This window comes from Python bivittatus, unplaced genomic scaffold (genome assembly GCF_059951505.1).
Source record: "Python bivittatus isolate LINGU-HERP-01145 unplaced genomic scaffold, Pbiv_v1 ctg000980_np1212, whole genome shotgun sequence".
Lineage (NCBI taxonomy): Eukaryota > Metazoa > Chordata > Lepidosauria > Squamata > Pythonidae > Python > Python bivittatus.
The window spans coordinates 42,972,249-42,986,996 of record NW_028277125.1 but is presented as its reverse complement, the minus strand read 5'-3'; the positions used below and the strand labels follow the sequence as shown (position 1 = coordinate 42,986,996).

Here is a 14,748-nt window from a genome sequence, read left to right as displayed (position 1 = left end):
GATGTATGGACTAGAGGCTCTCCATTTCTAGCACTGGGTATGTTCTGCATAAATAGTGACCAATGGAACTGGATTCAACTAAATTCAAGCTGTGGAAAGATAGCTTATCAAACTAACTGCAGTGAAATGCCAGATGGCTTCTTGTGTATCTTACTATAGAGAGCTGAGATCATCTATCATCTTGCTGATCTTCTGACAGACCAGAGAGAAGAGATTCTTCAGGCCAACAAAAAGGATTTGGAAGAGGCTGAGAATAAAGGTATTGTAGAAAGGTTCAGGAAGTTTAACATTGTTTATGGGATAGGAATGATTTTTTCACTAATGACAGGGCATTTTTGAGGCTGATTTTTTTTGTTTTCACATCCTGCAGAGATTGATAAAGGGATCTGTAAGCATTCAGAAACATTTGACCAAATTTCTTCAAAACTTGGGAGCCCAAATTCAATTCAATATTCTATTCTATTCTATTCTATTCTATTCTATTCTATTCTATTCTATTCTATTCTATTCTATTCTATTCTATTCTATTCTATTCTATTCTATTCTATTCTCTCCTCTCCTCTCCTCTCCTCTCCTCTCCTCTCCTCTCCTCTCCTCTCCTCTCCTCTCCTCTCCTCTCCTCTCTCCCCTCTCCCCTCTCCCCTCTCCCCTCTCCCCTCTCCCCTCTCCCCTCTCCCCTCTCTCCTCTCTCCTCTCTCCTCTCTCCTCTCTCTTCTCTCTTCTTTGGTGGAGGGGGAGGAAGCTTTTCATAAATTAGGAATTGGCTATGTTTTGATGGCTGCAGATATGATCACTGCCATATTGGTGTTGATCACTTATAAGATTTCAGACATGAACACTCATTTAAGTGATATGTGATATCATTTAACCACTCTATAGTTAAGATCATCTTGTACTTTCTTCCTGACCATGGTTTGTTCTTTTGTACCCTTTGTATTAGCCATTGAAAGTAAGAAAAAGACATCTAGCACTTTAGAATGAGTAACCATGTCCCCTGTTCAGGAATGGGAAAGATTTCTTTCCTACTATGTATTTTAACTTTACCATAGTTGCCTTAGTGTGGATCACATTAACTATTGCAACTTGATCTGTGTCCTTTGATTTCTGATTCCTTTTCAGGGAGATTGGCTCTCCCTTTGTTAAAGAGACTCAGTCTATCAACCTCCAAGCTGAATAGTTTGGCCATAGGACTGCGTCAGATTGCAGCGTCCTCGCAAAATAGCGTTGGCCGTGTCCTTAGAAAGACGAGAATAGCAAAGGATTTGGAACTCGAGCAAGTGACTGTGCCTATTGGGGTCTTGCTGGTGATTTTTGAATCCCGCCCTGATTGCCTTCCTCAGGTATGGTCTCATTTCTATCAGTATTAATATTGTTTACTGTGAAATGGAAATATACCTTCTTTACCAATTCTTTGGTAATATTTTTGCCTCTCCAAAATAGAATTTCAGTCTCAAACTCATATGCTTGTATGGTATATATTTCATTTATGAGGCAGATCTTCCCCTAGTGGATTCATATCATAATTCATTTGGTATTATGCAATAATAGAGAAAAACTAGACAATGTGCCTGGGAATTCTCAGAGATTTGGTCCAACATATCTCAAGGGTGCCAGATGGAAAGAGGCTGTTCTGGTAGACTAAAGTGGTACTGTGATGTTGTTCTTTAGTGTTGGTCTCTCTCTTCTCCTGATAGGTATCTGCTTTGGCTATTGCTAGTGGAAATGGTCTGTTGCTCAAAGGAGGCAAAGAGGCTTTACACAGCAATCAAATCCTTCACCACCTGACTCAAGAAGCACTTTCAATTCATGGGGTGAAGGATGCAGTGCAGCTGGTGAGTGCTTAGGAACACAATATGGGGAATGGGTCACTCCAGTAGGAAAAGGCATTGTAAGGTAAGGAAATCTCAAATTGATGTCAAAATCAGATGTATTTTGGAAAGAAGAGTAAAAGTAACATGGTACTGCTCTTTTTCTGTGTTTAAGAAAAAGCTTGATACTTGGAACTTGATACTTGGATGAGGAAATAAAGTGAGAATTACTGATAGAAAAAAACTTCAACAAAGTTGTTTTCTGTTGGAAAGATATGTTGCAGTTTACTGCATCTGAAACAGATTTTTTTCCCTTTCTAATTGCAATCTGCTGAGCTTCAGCTTAATGGATGGCTCTGCATCAAATCATTAAAGCCAGTCACAACTTAAGGATTTGTGCAGTGCAAGGAATTCTTTTGGAACAGGCAAGAATTGTGCGAATGTTCTTCATCTGAGACTGTGGACCACCCAAGGCTTTTCCACTTGAGAATTTGTGACGGGCTGCACAGGCTGTTCCAGACATTTGTTCTCTAGAGTTGAGTTTTAACAAGCTTGTTGTTCACACTTGTACACATCAGCTTCCAAAATCAAATAGGACTTCATGAATAGTGTGAACAGTGTTTATAAACAACTTTTACTTTCAGACTTTCAAAGTGATTTACAGTGATTACAAAAGCACACATTGAAAACATCATAAAAATAGGATGAAAGAAGAATGAAAACAGAATAAAAATACCCCATAAAGGGGAATTTAGCCACTGCAATGGTTGATACAAAATAAATAATTTAAAAAATAACTAAAATATGTTTGCATAGCGGCCTGACAGAAATATTTTTGTTCATCTGTTTTGTGTTTAGTCTCATGCTGAATGTTCACGCATTCACAGAATTCACTTAGGTATGTGTATTTATATAAACTAGTATTTGTGGTTTGACTGGTTTGGTTTTTACAGGTGAATACCAGGGAGGAAGTGGAAGATCTTTGCCGATTAGACAAACTGATAGATTTGATCATTCCCCGTGGCTCTTCTCAGCTGGTTCGGGATATCCAAAAAGCAGCCAAAGGAATCCCGGTGATGGGGCACAGTGAAGGGATTTGCCATGTGTATGTGGATTTGGACGCCAGTGTTGAGAAGGTTACTAGAATAGGTGAGAGGTTTTGTTTCTTAAGAGTGGGCATGGAGGAGATGAACTATCCCCATGGTTTCCATATATCTATATATTTCAGATGTTGTAGAGCAGCCTTCTGCTCCAAATGTACAGTAAACCTGCCAGAATTCTTAAATATGGGAGCAATAGTCCAACACATCTGGAGGGCACCACTTAGAAGAGTGCTTTGTAGCATCTTTAAAACATGCCACTGAATTAAACCAATTGTCTATCCTCCTTCCAGTGAGAGACTCAAAATGTGAATATCCTGCAGCCTGCAATGCTTTGGAGACACTGCTAATACATCGGGATTTGCTGAGAACTCCTGTATTTGATCAGATTATTGACATGTTGCGGGTGGAACAGGCAAGTGAGGATGGCTTCCAGTGTAGGTTAAGTATAAAAAATTGCCTGTCAGTAATTTCTATGCAACGTGGGGTGCTGTCTAAAGGATGATGCTATAGATGCATACACTGAGAAATTTCTAAAGGCAGTAAGGTGTCATATCATATTTAGCAAACTAGTGGTAGCATTTGTTTGCCCTGATAGCACATATTGATTGAAGCCAGGCTTTCTAATGGAGCATCTTAGCTTTGGGATTCTCAAGATGCTTGCAGTCCTATTTAGATTGGCAGCAATAGAAAATAGACGTTTGGAAATGAGGTTCTTTTTGAGGGTCCTGAATATAATTCCTTGGAAACACAGTATTCTTCAATAAAAATGGGTTGATTATTGTGTAATACTCTTGAAGCAGGATATAGGGCTGGATAGTGAAAGAATTTTTTCCACAACTTAAGCTGAGAGCCTTATACATTGACTGAAACAAGCAGATATGAACTAGCCCCACAAATGAGACGGAAGTTCTTCATCTAGGTTACTCTGTACATTTTTGTGACTAAAAACATTTGACCCAACAATGAGAGTTTTTTCCCCCCCAGAAACACATAGAGAGGAATGTAAGACATTGTCCAAAGCTAAATTAATGTATGCAGCCTGGAAATTCTGAGAGGTGCAGTCCAATGCATCCCGAAGATCCCAGGTTGGAGAAAATTGATTTTCACTGATTGGTGGTGGCTCTGTCAAGTTTCAAACATGGACTTTTCTGGCTCTATCTGGAAATGCCACTGATTGAATTAGGTATTCTGCATGCAAACACACATCTAGCACTCTACTCACCTTGGCTGGATTCACACTCTGGATAACTTTGTGCCAGTCGCCCTCTCAGCCCAGCTTACGTTACAAGGTCATTGTTGTGGGAATAAAATAATGGGAGATCCTCATGTAAGCCACCTTGAGCTCCTGGAGAAAAGGCACAATATAAATTTAACAAATAAATAACATGATTTGTTTGGTTGTATGAAAGCACAGTCAATAACCTGTGACTTATGGCTTAGTAAAATGTGCAAACCTAATTATGGCTTATTCCACCAACCATGATTAGGCAAGTCACATTGTATAATGTGTGATTTGGGTATGTAGCCAACCTTTTTGTGCAGCAAATGCTTAGAAAAAGAACATACTATGAAGTGTGTTTGTCTTTCACCAGGTGAAGATACATGCTGGACCCAAATTTGCTTCCTATCTAACATTTAGTCCTTCGGAGGTAAAATCACTTCGCACAGAATATGGGGACCTGGAGTGCTGCATTGAAGTGGTGGACAGTGTACAGGATGCTATTGAGCACATTCACAAATATGGGAGCTCCCACACAGATGTAATCATCACAGAGAACGGTTAGTGGCAAAATTGACTACCCTGGTGCATTGAAATGCATGTGTCTGTATGAGGGTTTCAGGGTGGCATCAGTTGGCATGAAGACTGCTTCTGAAGTTCCTGTTTAAGGGGGTGAGACTCCTCACAATGTGTGCCTCTCTTCCCTTGCATGTCCTGTAACATTTGAAGATATGGGCCACAGCCATATCCTAATCCTAATAATGACAAAATGACAAAACCGCATCATGACATCACAAAAGCTCTGCCCTGTTGTAGTTGCATCACAATGTCACAGAGAAGTATGTAAGGGCAGAGGTTGCATCATAATGCCACAATGCACACTTTATCACTTGCCCCCCTGGTCTCCTGCCAATGCCTCTGGCTACGGCTGCTTCCTCATTAGCATTTCCAGTCCCAGATCTGTGAGTAAGGCTCACAAGGGAAGGTGCTCTTGTCATCTTCCTTTATGTGGTCTGGATTTCCTAATGTTTCCAGAGAAATGCAAATGGACCATGTCGTGGCATCCTTATTCCATAAGTAACATCTGAAAGAGGCCTCCCTATGACCAGTGTTTAATTATTTCTCCCCAAGGCTGTTCACTGTTGCTAGAGCTCTCAGCTGCCCATTGTTCCATGCTTCCTCCACTGATCTGTTTGGAGAGAACTGTATAACACTACACTCATTCTTTGGGTACGAGTCCTTCTGTTGGCCAAAACAATGCATCCATAGAGAAGCTGGGAATTATCAGCAGGGCTTGGAGCTGGTTCTTTGAATGCTTTTAAAACTAAGAGGGGGTGGAGACCAATGAAGAGAGGGAGGACTCCTGTGAGGATTTAGTGCTTCCAGTGGCCACCGAAAGTTGGATGGATCTTTGGGAAATCCTGAAAGAAGGATAGCAGGCTGGCCTACATCCAGGATAGGAACCATCCCACGCTGGAACATTTTATGGCAGGTTCTGTTTTCAGAAAGAGAATTTACAGAATTTTCTATGATAAAATATCTGTTTGTTCCCTTAGCTCAGGCACAATGCAAACTATATTAGCATAACATTAGTGAAAAAAATAGATGCAGTACATAGAACAGGTTCAAAAGAGGTAATTCTTGCTGAATTAGAATAGCCTATATCAACACAATGCTATTATAAAACAGGATGTTCAGTAAGAATTATTTTCCCCCCTTTGGTTATCTTCAGAGAAAACAGCAGAGTTCTTCCTGCAGCACCTGGATAGTGCCTGTGTGTTCTGGAATGCCAGCACCCGCTTCTCAGATGGCTATCGTTTTGGGCTGGGTAAGGGAATGTGCTACGTGCCCTGGGTACACTTGAAGCTAAATGCAAAAGGTGAAACATGTCTTGAGATTAAACCTATCTGCATTTCAAGTAGGATTGAATTTCTTTCTGATACTTGGTATGCTAAGGAGATTTGCTAAACTGTCTTGAAAAGCTTTTGAATATTTTAGTATTAGAGTAATTTAAGCCAAAATACGGGAAGAATTTTGATGAGTGTGTGATGACAGGTAGAGGTTATCCAAGGAGAAGAGCGCTAAAAACTAGTGTAAGAGGTAGCTAAAATGCCCTGTTCAGGAAGTATTGTGGGAGAGATGCAATTGAACCAGTGCATAATCAAGAAGCAACTGCTGTTGACAGTAGCCTGTAAGAACCAGAGTATGACATGAAGGATAAAGCAAGAGCTTTAGATGAAAACATGCAGGCATTTAGCATAAGAATGCAATTCTAATAGAAATGTATCAGATACAAATGATTGGCTGGACATGGAGAAATTAGCTGCTTTCCATTTAGTGCTGCATCAGAAAAGGAATTGCAATAATCTGAGTAAGAAGAAAATGTTAAGGAGAGAACGATCTGACAAGTCAAATGCTAGAAAGCAGTAGAAAAGGAATGAATGAATGCTGGCGAGAATTTAAAATGAGTGAAAGCATGTTCTGGACAACAGGGCCTGTAACATTAGAATATTTTTTTCCTATTCTGTTTCTTTTTTTAAAAATCCATTTCTGTTCTATCCTTCTCCGTCAGGTGCTGAGGTTGGCATCAGCACATCGCGGATCCATGCCCGTGGGCCAGTGGGAATTGAAGGGCTTTTGACGACCAAGTGGTTGCTACGTGGGGACAATCACATTGTTTCTGACTTCTCCGAGCAAGGGACCATGAAATACCTTCATGAAAACCTTCCCATTCCACAGAGGAACACTAACTGAGAATCTGAGTGAAGAGCGTGGTACTTGTTAGGGCTGTTACAATTTCAGAACCTAGCCTGGAAAGGACATGGACTTTCTCCAGGCTTGCAGTGTTTTCTGCACTTTCAACTTTCGGGATACTCAGGAGTGTGGAAAGTGGGATTCTGTGCTTTAGTTTTTTTCTCCCCCACTCAACTGCATTCTGTAGGCGACAAGTGCAGATGCATAAAGGATCTCTTGCAGTGCAGGAAAAAGAACTGTTGATCTTTCTTTGATGATGATGACATACCATCAAGTCGTTTCCATACTTCACTCCAGATCAGAGGGAAGGTTTTGGCTAGAAGTAGAACTGAATGCCTTTTTTTCTCCAATGCTGTTCTTGCTTTGGGAAAAACACTGGGGAATTTTTTTTTCTTCCTCCTCCTCTAGAGATTCGTAGCATCTTCTTTTAATTTTTAAAAGTGTTCTACCAGTTCATGTCTTATTTAAAATGTTGAATCACCTTAATAAATATTCCAGGTACAGAATGAATGGTCTTTATCCTCCAAACTTTTTTCATGTCTAGTTTCCTTTAATTACTGGCTGCCTTGTGGGATAAGAGGGTGGGAGAGTAATAGTTGTATATCTGTGAGGGTTTTCACAAAGACCCTTTTATGAATATTTGTATCAAATACTTTATTCATGAATTTTATATAGAATTTTATTTCCCGAGACAGAAACATATTTTTCAAATGTCATGGTTTTGCAAATAAAACTCCCTTGCAATAAGTTTGTTGATTCAACCATTTTGTTCACAATATATATTGTGTTGTACTAGTGATGGGTGACACATTTATATAGTATGCAACACATTGTGCAGTTATACTTGATTAGCACTCACATTATTGCTTGTGCAAAATCCTTTTAATTTTCAAGCTCACGTAAACTCTATGAGTTAAGTGGTAATTATTTCCATTTTGAAGACAGCATTCAGAGCAAGATGCTGATCTGCCCATATTAGCAAGCTTCCAACTGAACTATGAAGTCATGTTTTTGAGATCCAATATTGGCACTTGATCTTCTGAACTGGACTGCTTTCATTACATCTCTCACAGGTTCAATTCATGGTAGTTTTCAGTTTAATTTTAAATGATAAGTTGTATGTTTATGTGTGTATTCCTGTATTTTGCTTAACTAAATAGTCCAGTGAAAACTGTGGCAGTCCTTTGTGCTTTTTCCAAGGAGGGTTGTTATCTGGAGCTATGAAAGCTTCTGGGGGATGTAGAAGTATATGGATATTATTCTAAGTTTTCTAAATTCTGGTAAACCTCAACCTTAGCACTGAATTTTTATATTTCAGATATTTATAACCTACTATTCCTACACATTCCGTACAGGAGGAAAAATTCCTTAATCTAGTCTCTGTTCTGTAATGCCCAAACAGGAGCTCAACATCCTTTTTGCGTTTCCTGGCTTAGAAAGCTATACTTTTGACAGGACTTGATGTCTTTGGTACACTCTGTTATAGCTCTCTACCATTGGAATTAGTTTAAGAAAATTACAATAGTGAAGCTCCAAGTGTGGGAAGGATTCAATTTTGTTTTGAGCATAGATGAAGTGGGCTATGTTGCCCATTGACCTTAATCCTCTTCCCACTTCTCTGACTCTCATTGGTTGTGGGGGTGGGGGTGCATCTTAGTTCTTTCCCAAAGCAGGAACAGGGCACTGGCAATTTTAGTATATGTGTATACGTAGTACTGCACTGTTTCTGCATACCATGGTGTGATGGAATGTATCTATGAAGAGGAAGGTGATGTGAGAGATCAAGGCTATCAGGAAGGAGGGGGTGCATTCCAGGAAGGGAAAGGAGACAAAAGACAACCCAGTCCGCAGGGGGAGTGTGGGAAGCATAAGAGGTTCAGCATAGCCACTCCCTAGAATCTCCCAAGGTATATCCGCTTGTTGCAGTAGTATAGATTTAGTCTGGCAAGATTCTGTCTATAAGGTAACCAAATAAAGGAACTTAACTGTTTCACTGTTGTTCTTGGGCTGGGCCTGACACGTGGGGGCAAAGTCTCATGATTGCAGTGAGTGTAAATACAATAAATAAAATGCTGCACGTGTTTTTCTAACTTACTGATTTTCTTTATGTTTGATAGTATACTGCAAACTTGTTACATATGCTGCTTGTTTTCCCATACACTCACATACCTGGTATCTGATTTATGTTGTCTGTGTATATACTGTCTTTGGGGAGAATATTGAGACAATGCGCACAAACTGTTCCATAATGACATACCAGCTTTGGAATGACTTCATGTCAGGATTGTTTTGCTTTTATTTTCTTGCTGATCTTAATGTTGTTCAAATTCTGTTTTATTAATCTTGTGAGCTTAAAATTGTTTAGAACATCTATGTATGTATTAATTGGTCTCTTCCTTATGAACTTTCTGGACAAATGAAGGAGTTGAAGAAGAAATATCCACTATTCTGTGACATGAGTGATACAAAAGGACCTTATGTGGCTGTCTTTTTACATTGCACTAATTGGTATCTTTCTGGATTGGTAAATTTGATTATTGATTACGTGCGATCAAGTCATTTTTGACTCCTAGCGACTACATAGATAGGTTTTCTCCATGATGATCTGTCCCTAACCTGGTCTTTCAGGTCTTCCAACATTGCACCAATTGCCACTGTAACTGAGTCCATCCACTTTGCTGCTGGTCGTCCTCTTCTTCTCTTCCCTGGTAAATACTTAGTTTAATTCTGAAATTGCTGTGTCACTATGTATGTGGTTTGGGTAAGTATGGCAATTCTATAGACCGGGGTTATAATACATTATATAATCATTTGTCTACTGACTAAGTTTTTCGTGTTTGACATCAGCTTGAACATGATACACGTAGCACATTAACATTGTCAAGGTCACTCTTGTTCAATACTAGAAATACCATCTAATCAGCTGTTTTGGTGTAATAGTTTTTTGGTCTTGTAGCATGCTAAATGCTTTAATACATAGTTTATGCCATCCCTACAGTCTTGAGAGGCCACACTGCTCCTGGTTATTGATCTGGTCATTGATCTGAAGCTAGACTGGAGTGGACTGAATATATTTGCTGTATGGTGACTGAGCTTATACAAGCCCACTGCTAAAACTGCATGTACTCTGGATGGAATTTCAGGGAAGACTGAAAAAAAGATGCTTTCATTTTATCTTGGGCATTGGAGAAGCAAAATATATGGGGCTCTGGATAATTTATAATTTAAAAAGAGCATGCTGTATGCTTTGAAGGCTATTCAATAAGATGAACTGCTGACATGGTGGGCCACTTTTTACAATATGTCACCGACCAAAGACAGTACTGTATTCAAGCCCTTATTAAAAAGGAAACCTACTTCATGCTTCTTTAGAGCAGCCTTTCCCAAGAGATTAGCATTTCTGTGATTAGTCTGTCATGACACATCTTAGTGCCTCTACTGTTCCTCTGATCATCCATAATATGCATGCCCAAAACCCGCAAATGCCCATTGGATCTTAACACTCTGAATAACTTGGGAATTCAGCAACACAAACATAAAAACATATATCTCTAAAGAATATTTTTCATCCCTCCAGCCACGTGTTGTAGTGTGCCAGTTTCTGGGAATCTTTTCTCCTGCCCTCCCACATACTGCAATTCCATTGTTGTTGATTTGTTCTCCTTTTTGATTCTTCTAAAGATTATCTTCTAAAGTTTAATTCAAACATTCTGTGTCTGTTTTCACTGCTTATTTGGACGTCTTGCTTGCTTGTTCTAGAGAGGGAAACACATGGTTTCTACCCAAAAGTAATACAGTAGTTGATGGTACATCTCTGAATGGCTTTTGCTCTGAACAGGTGCTAACAGAAGCACTGTGACCACCCAATCATCCCCAAGGGAGTGCAAAAATAAATACAGAAATTTTTAAAAAAAATTATGGGTTTCTAACTTTGCCAAAGAACAAAAGTCCTCAACCTGCCTCAGTCCTTCTGTTAATTCCAGACTCCTGTAAGAGTGCTATTTCCTGATTCTGGCAAAGCCCAATTTCTTCTGCTCTCCAGACGGTACATTTTCTTTATTAATTCTAGTTTACTTTATTTCCTACTTCGTTAGTACACTCATTGATCTAGCAAGTGTCTTTTGTTTCCAGGTTAATAATGTTATTTTAAAAATTATTATTCTAAGGTTATGTTCAGGCTCAAATCAATTTGCTGCAATTTTTGGAGAAGGTTGGAACAGCCTGTAATATAATCCTTGAGGCTGCCAGCAGAATAAATATAGCACAGCACACAGATGGCTACAGAACAAGGGATCCAGGCAATCTACAATCCCACTACTTTTGGGTATCCCTGTTTCCTGTTCTTCTCAGCTCCTCCCCAAGAAATCTTCAGCAACTCTTCTCTTGCTGTGATACCGTCATTCACCGCCAAATGTCCCTCTGCAAGGTCACTGATTCTTTGTTCATTAGCAATTCTAGGTCAGCTTGCTGTGAGAGTCTCCTCACTCAGGAGAGAGTCACATTCTGTATCAATGTCTCCAGACAACAGCCCTTCCCAAGCTTTCAGCCAGGCCAATTGCTGAGAATCCCTGTCTTTGATGATCCTTCGGAGGACTTGTATACATACTTTGAGCACTGCAGTGATATCATAGAAGACACCATCCAAAGAGGCGGGAAGTGCTTAGTGTACTGTAAAAACGGCCGCAGCAGATCTGCAACTATCTGCACTGCTTACTTGATGAAACATCAAAAGCTCAGGCTGAAGGATGCCTTTGAGGTATTGTGAGCATGCTGAAAATAAAAATTACTTCTGTATCTGATTAAACGGACTTGTATTTTGGTGATGTGTGAAACAAATACTGAAATATTTAACTGGATGGAATATTTTAGCCATCTCAGTAATCATGATTCAGCATTTTGTTTTGTAAAGGAACTTAACAAAAGGGCCAAAACACAATTGAATTATGAAAATAGCTAATTTAAGTCTCATCTGGTTAACTCTGACAGGAACTTAAAAAAAAAAAACCCTGAGGACTAAATGTAAACCATTTTAACATATCTGATTCAAGAGCAAAAAATATCCATAAAATGAAATTTGTCAACTTAATTGATGGAAGTTTGTACTTTCTTCAGCATTTAAGTATTGTATCACTTTTTTAATGCCAAACATTTCAGAAATAGCCTTTCCATGCTACTTTTACTTGCAAACTGGTTTCTGAAAGATACCACTTATTTCCTTAAAAGTTCATCTTTTTCTATGAAAAGCAAATTATTTTATTCTCCCCCACCCCTGAGATTGGAAGCTAGCTGCTCATGCTATATATTCTCATCTGCTCTCAGAATCCAGTTTTTGTGTTGTTTTGAAAACTTGACTGAGCAACAATGAGAGAAAGGAAATGTGTGTATACAAGAGATGGTGATGCTAGAGTCAGACTTCCAATTTTCTTTCATAATATTGTCATGCTCCAGAATTAGTATAGCTTTCAGCTGAGTTACCTTCAGTCATGACTTTAGAAAAAAAGTGGAGGGGGGGGCTTCCCTTTGAACTCCTTGGAATCATTTCACTACCTTTAATTTATTCTAAACAATCCATTTTGTAAATGATGAGTGTAAACTCAGGCTTCTCTGCCTTGGAGTAACACAAATGAATCTTTTTCTTGAATCACAAATTGCACTTCGGCTAGGTCACAGAAGGCTAAACCAGTATTTAGATGCAAGCATCTAAATGCTGATTTAGTTTAATTCAAATCATACCTTCCCCTCCAAATTCACTGAAGCATATTATGTAAACAGGGCCCAACTACATTGTTGAGGACAAGTTAATATGCCAGATGAACCTAGGAAAACTGGATTAAATAATTGGAAGGGCTTAGTTTTAACCACAAACCGGCTTGTTTTAGGCATTCCATTTCACTGCTCATTTTAATTTTCATTCCCTCAACCAGACCAGGCGGGTGAAGAGAAGAAAAGGAATGGTAGGTCATTGACTCCCACCAGAAAGAAAGAAAGAAAAAAAAAATGACAAAAGCAGGAAGTGAGGTGGGAAATAACCTCTCAACTTCCTTTATGGCCATATAAGAGCTAACAAAATGGCTACTGGCCCAAGCAACACAGATCACGTGCTGCCAGCATCCAAAGATGAATACATTGACCAAAGGAAGGAAATAATAGCACTATTATCCTGTTTGATTCTCCTATAGCTGCAATCAATCTCCTTTTAAAATGATTATTAGTATACTAAAATTACAAACGTTCATGTGCAGAAGACACTGTTCAACTTGTGTTTCAAGTTGAAGGTTGATGGTTCCCCAGAAGAATGTCTAAGTTGTTCTATTAAACTGCCTTCTAACTTCATAGCCCTGCTAGAGCTATTGGGAAGACCAATACCCAGGAAGTTGCCTTACTTCACATCAGACTGCTTCTCCTTCTAGCCTAGTATGGTTTGCTCTGATTAGCAGTAGATCTTTGGGTGCCAGTGGCGTCTTCCCCCTCACTGCTGTTTTATCCTTTTCACTGGATATGGCTGGGATTGGACCTTGGACCTCTTGCATGCAAAATATATGTCCTACCACTGAGCTGTAACGTTTTCTTATAACAATTGCTTGCTACCTCCTTCATAATTCTAGGATAAAATGCTTGGGAGGGAAAGTCCTTATGATCAGTGCAATGTGCTTTTTCCCTACCTTGCAGATTGTGAAGAATGCCAGGCCGATGGCAGAGCCCAATGCAGGATTTTGGTCTCAGCTACAGAAATATGAAGACCATTTGCAAACATAGCAGCAAGGAACTCTTTCTCCAAAAACAATTTCACATAAGAAATATATTGATTCAGATTATAATCTTGGGAAATTCCTGTAAAGAGGAAGATTTAAGATACTTCTGGGTAATAGCTGAATTTAATATATTAAAAAAAACTCGGATCAGCTACTGTATTATTGTAGACTTAAGAAACTTTACCTGAAAACTTCTGTAAAAATCTTTTAGCACATCACAAGGCATAATTCAAATCTCTGCAATCTGCTCCATTTTAAGACTATAATTAAATGCAATTATGGTGGGTTGGCCAAACCTTTTTGTGGGACAAGAGACTCTTCTGATGGTGTTGTTGAATGTCAGCAGCATGGTTTTTCACCATTCTGAGGTAAAAAACATGCCAGCGTTGTAGTAGAAGCCCTAAGTTAGTTCGATGTTTGCTTAAACAGAATCATACTCCCTCAAAACAAGGGTGAGGGGGAAGAATTCCTGTCAGCATCTCCCATTTTGTGACATCTGTGGCCTATGCTTACTCTAGCCTCCATCTACCAAAAGATTGCCCAGCCCTGCTCTGTGGTTTGAAATCAGTGACTGGTGCCTCATTGTTCTGTCCAATTTTAAGCTGTTATTGTTGTTTTGAATAATGAAGAGTTATGGGGAATGTAGAGCTGGCTTATGACTGACTTATACTGCCTTATAACTTTCCCAAATTCTTCAGGTTAAAGACTTCAAAAAACCTACAGCAAATTGTGTCTGGTCTGGTCACAAAGATTCCTGAAATCTTTCATGTGGAAATTGAGTCTGCAAAGATTTTTCAGGCGAAAAATAAGAAACAAATACTGTTAAACTGTTTTTCTTGAACAAGCTGAAAAATCACATAAAGGCCAGACTTTGAAAATTATTGCACAAAATCAAGTTGCAATAAAAAATTGAAAATTTGTTTAAAACATTTAATGTAAGTTTGCTACAAATGTGTCTTGCTTCATCTACTATATAGATTTTGACAATGGTAAAGAGGCATTACATATATAAAAGTATCTGTTCTCTTCTGCTTGTCTTATTAGGACAATATGTTCAGATGCTAGTAATGCATGATAGAGAGTTGCACAGAATGGATAGGGAGTACTATATA

At 39.0% G+C, this 14,748-nt stretch overlaps 2 protein-coding genes across 13 annotated transcripts in view; both read left to right on the top strand.

Moving 5' to 3' along the window:
• ALDH18A1 (aldehyde dehydrogenase 18 family member A1) overlaps positions 1 to 7,390 on the top strand; it is a 30,383-nt gene extending 22,993 nt beyond the window's left edge. For 10 of the 12 annotated variants that reach the window (XM_088132578.1, XM_025164470.2, XM_025164464.2 and 7 more), the window contains 8 exons: positions 160 to 259; positions 1,120 to 1,340; positions 1,695 to 1,832; positions 2,762 to 2,957; positions 3,202 to 3,323; positions 4,504 to 4,690; positions 5,863 to 6,009; positions 6,703 to 7,390. In XM_088132578.1, coding sequence (XP_087988704.1) covers positions 160 to 259; positions 1,120 to 1,340; positions 1,695 to 1,832; positions 2,762 to 2,957; positions 3,202 to 3,323; positions 4,504 to 4,690; positions 5,863 to 6,009; positions 6,703 to 6,884 — 1,293 coding nt within the window. In that variant the 3' untranslated portion in view covers positions 6,885 to 7,390. The remainder of the gene's footprint in view (positions 1 to 159; positions 260 to 1,119; positions 1,341 to 1,694; positions 1,833 to 2,761; positions 2,958 to 3,201; positions 3,324 to 4,503; positions 4,691 to 5,862; positions 6,010 to 6,702) is intronic. The other 2 variants (XM_025164469.2, XM_025164468.2) reach the window with 1 other exon arrangement.
• A 3,768-nt stretch (positions 7,391 to 11,158) lies between these two features.
• Positions 11,159 to 14,717, top strand: DUSP28 (dual specificity phosphatase 28). Its single transcript, XM_007424739.4, is given in 3 exon segments — positions 11,159 to 11,210; positions 11,213 to 11,640; positions 13,554 to 14,717. Coding segments are annotated over 3 exon segments (648 nt in total). The 3' UTR covers positions 13,722 to 14,717.
• The last annotated feature ends 31 nt before the right edge of the window (positions 14,718 to 14,748 follow it).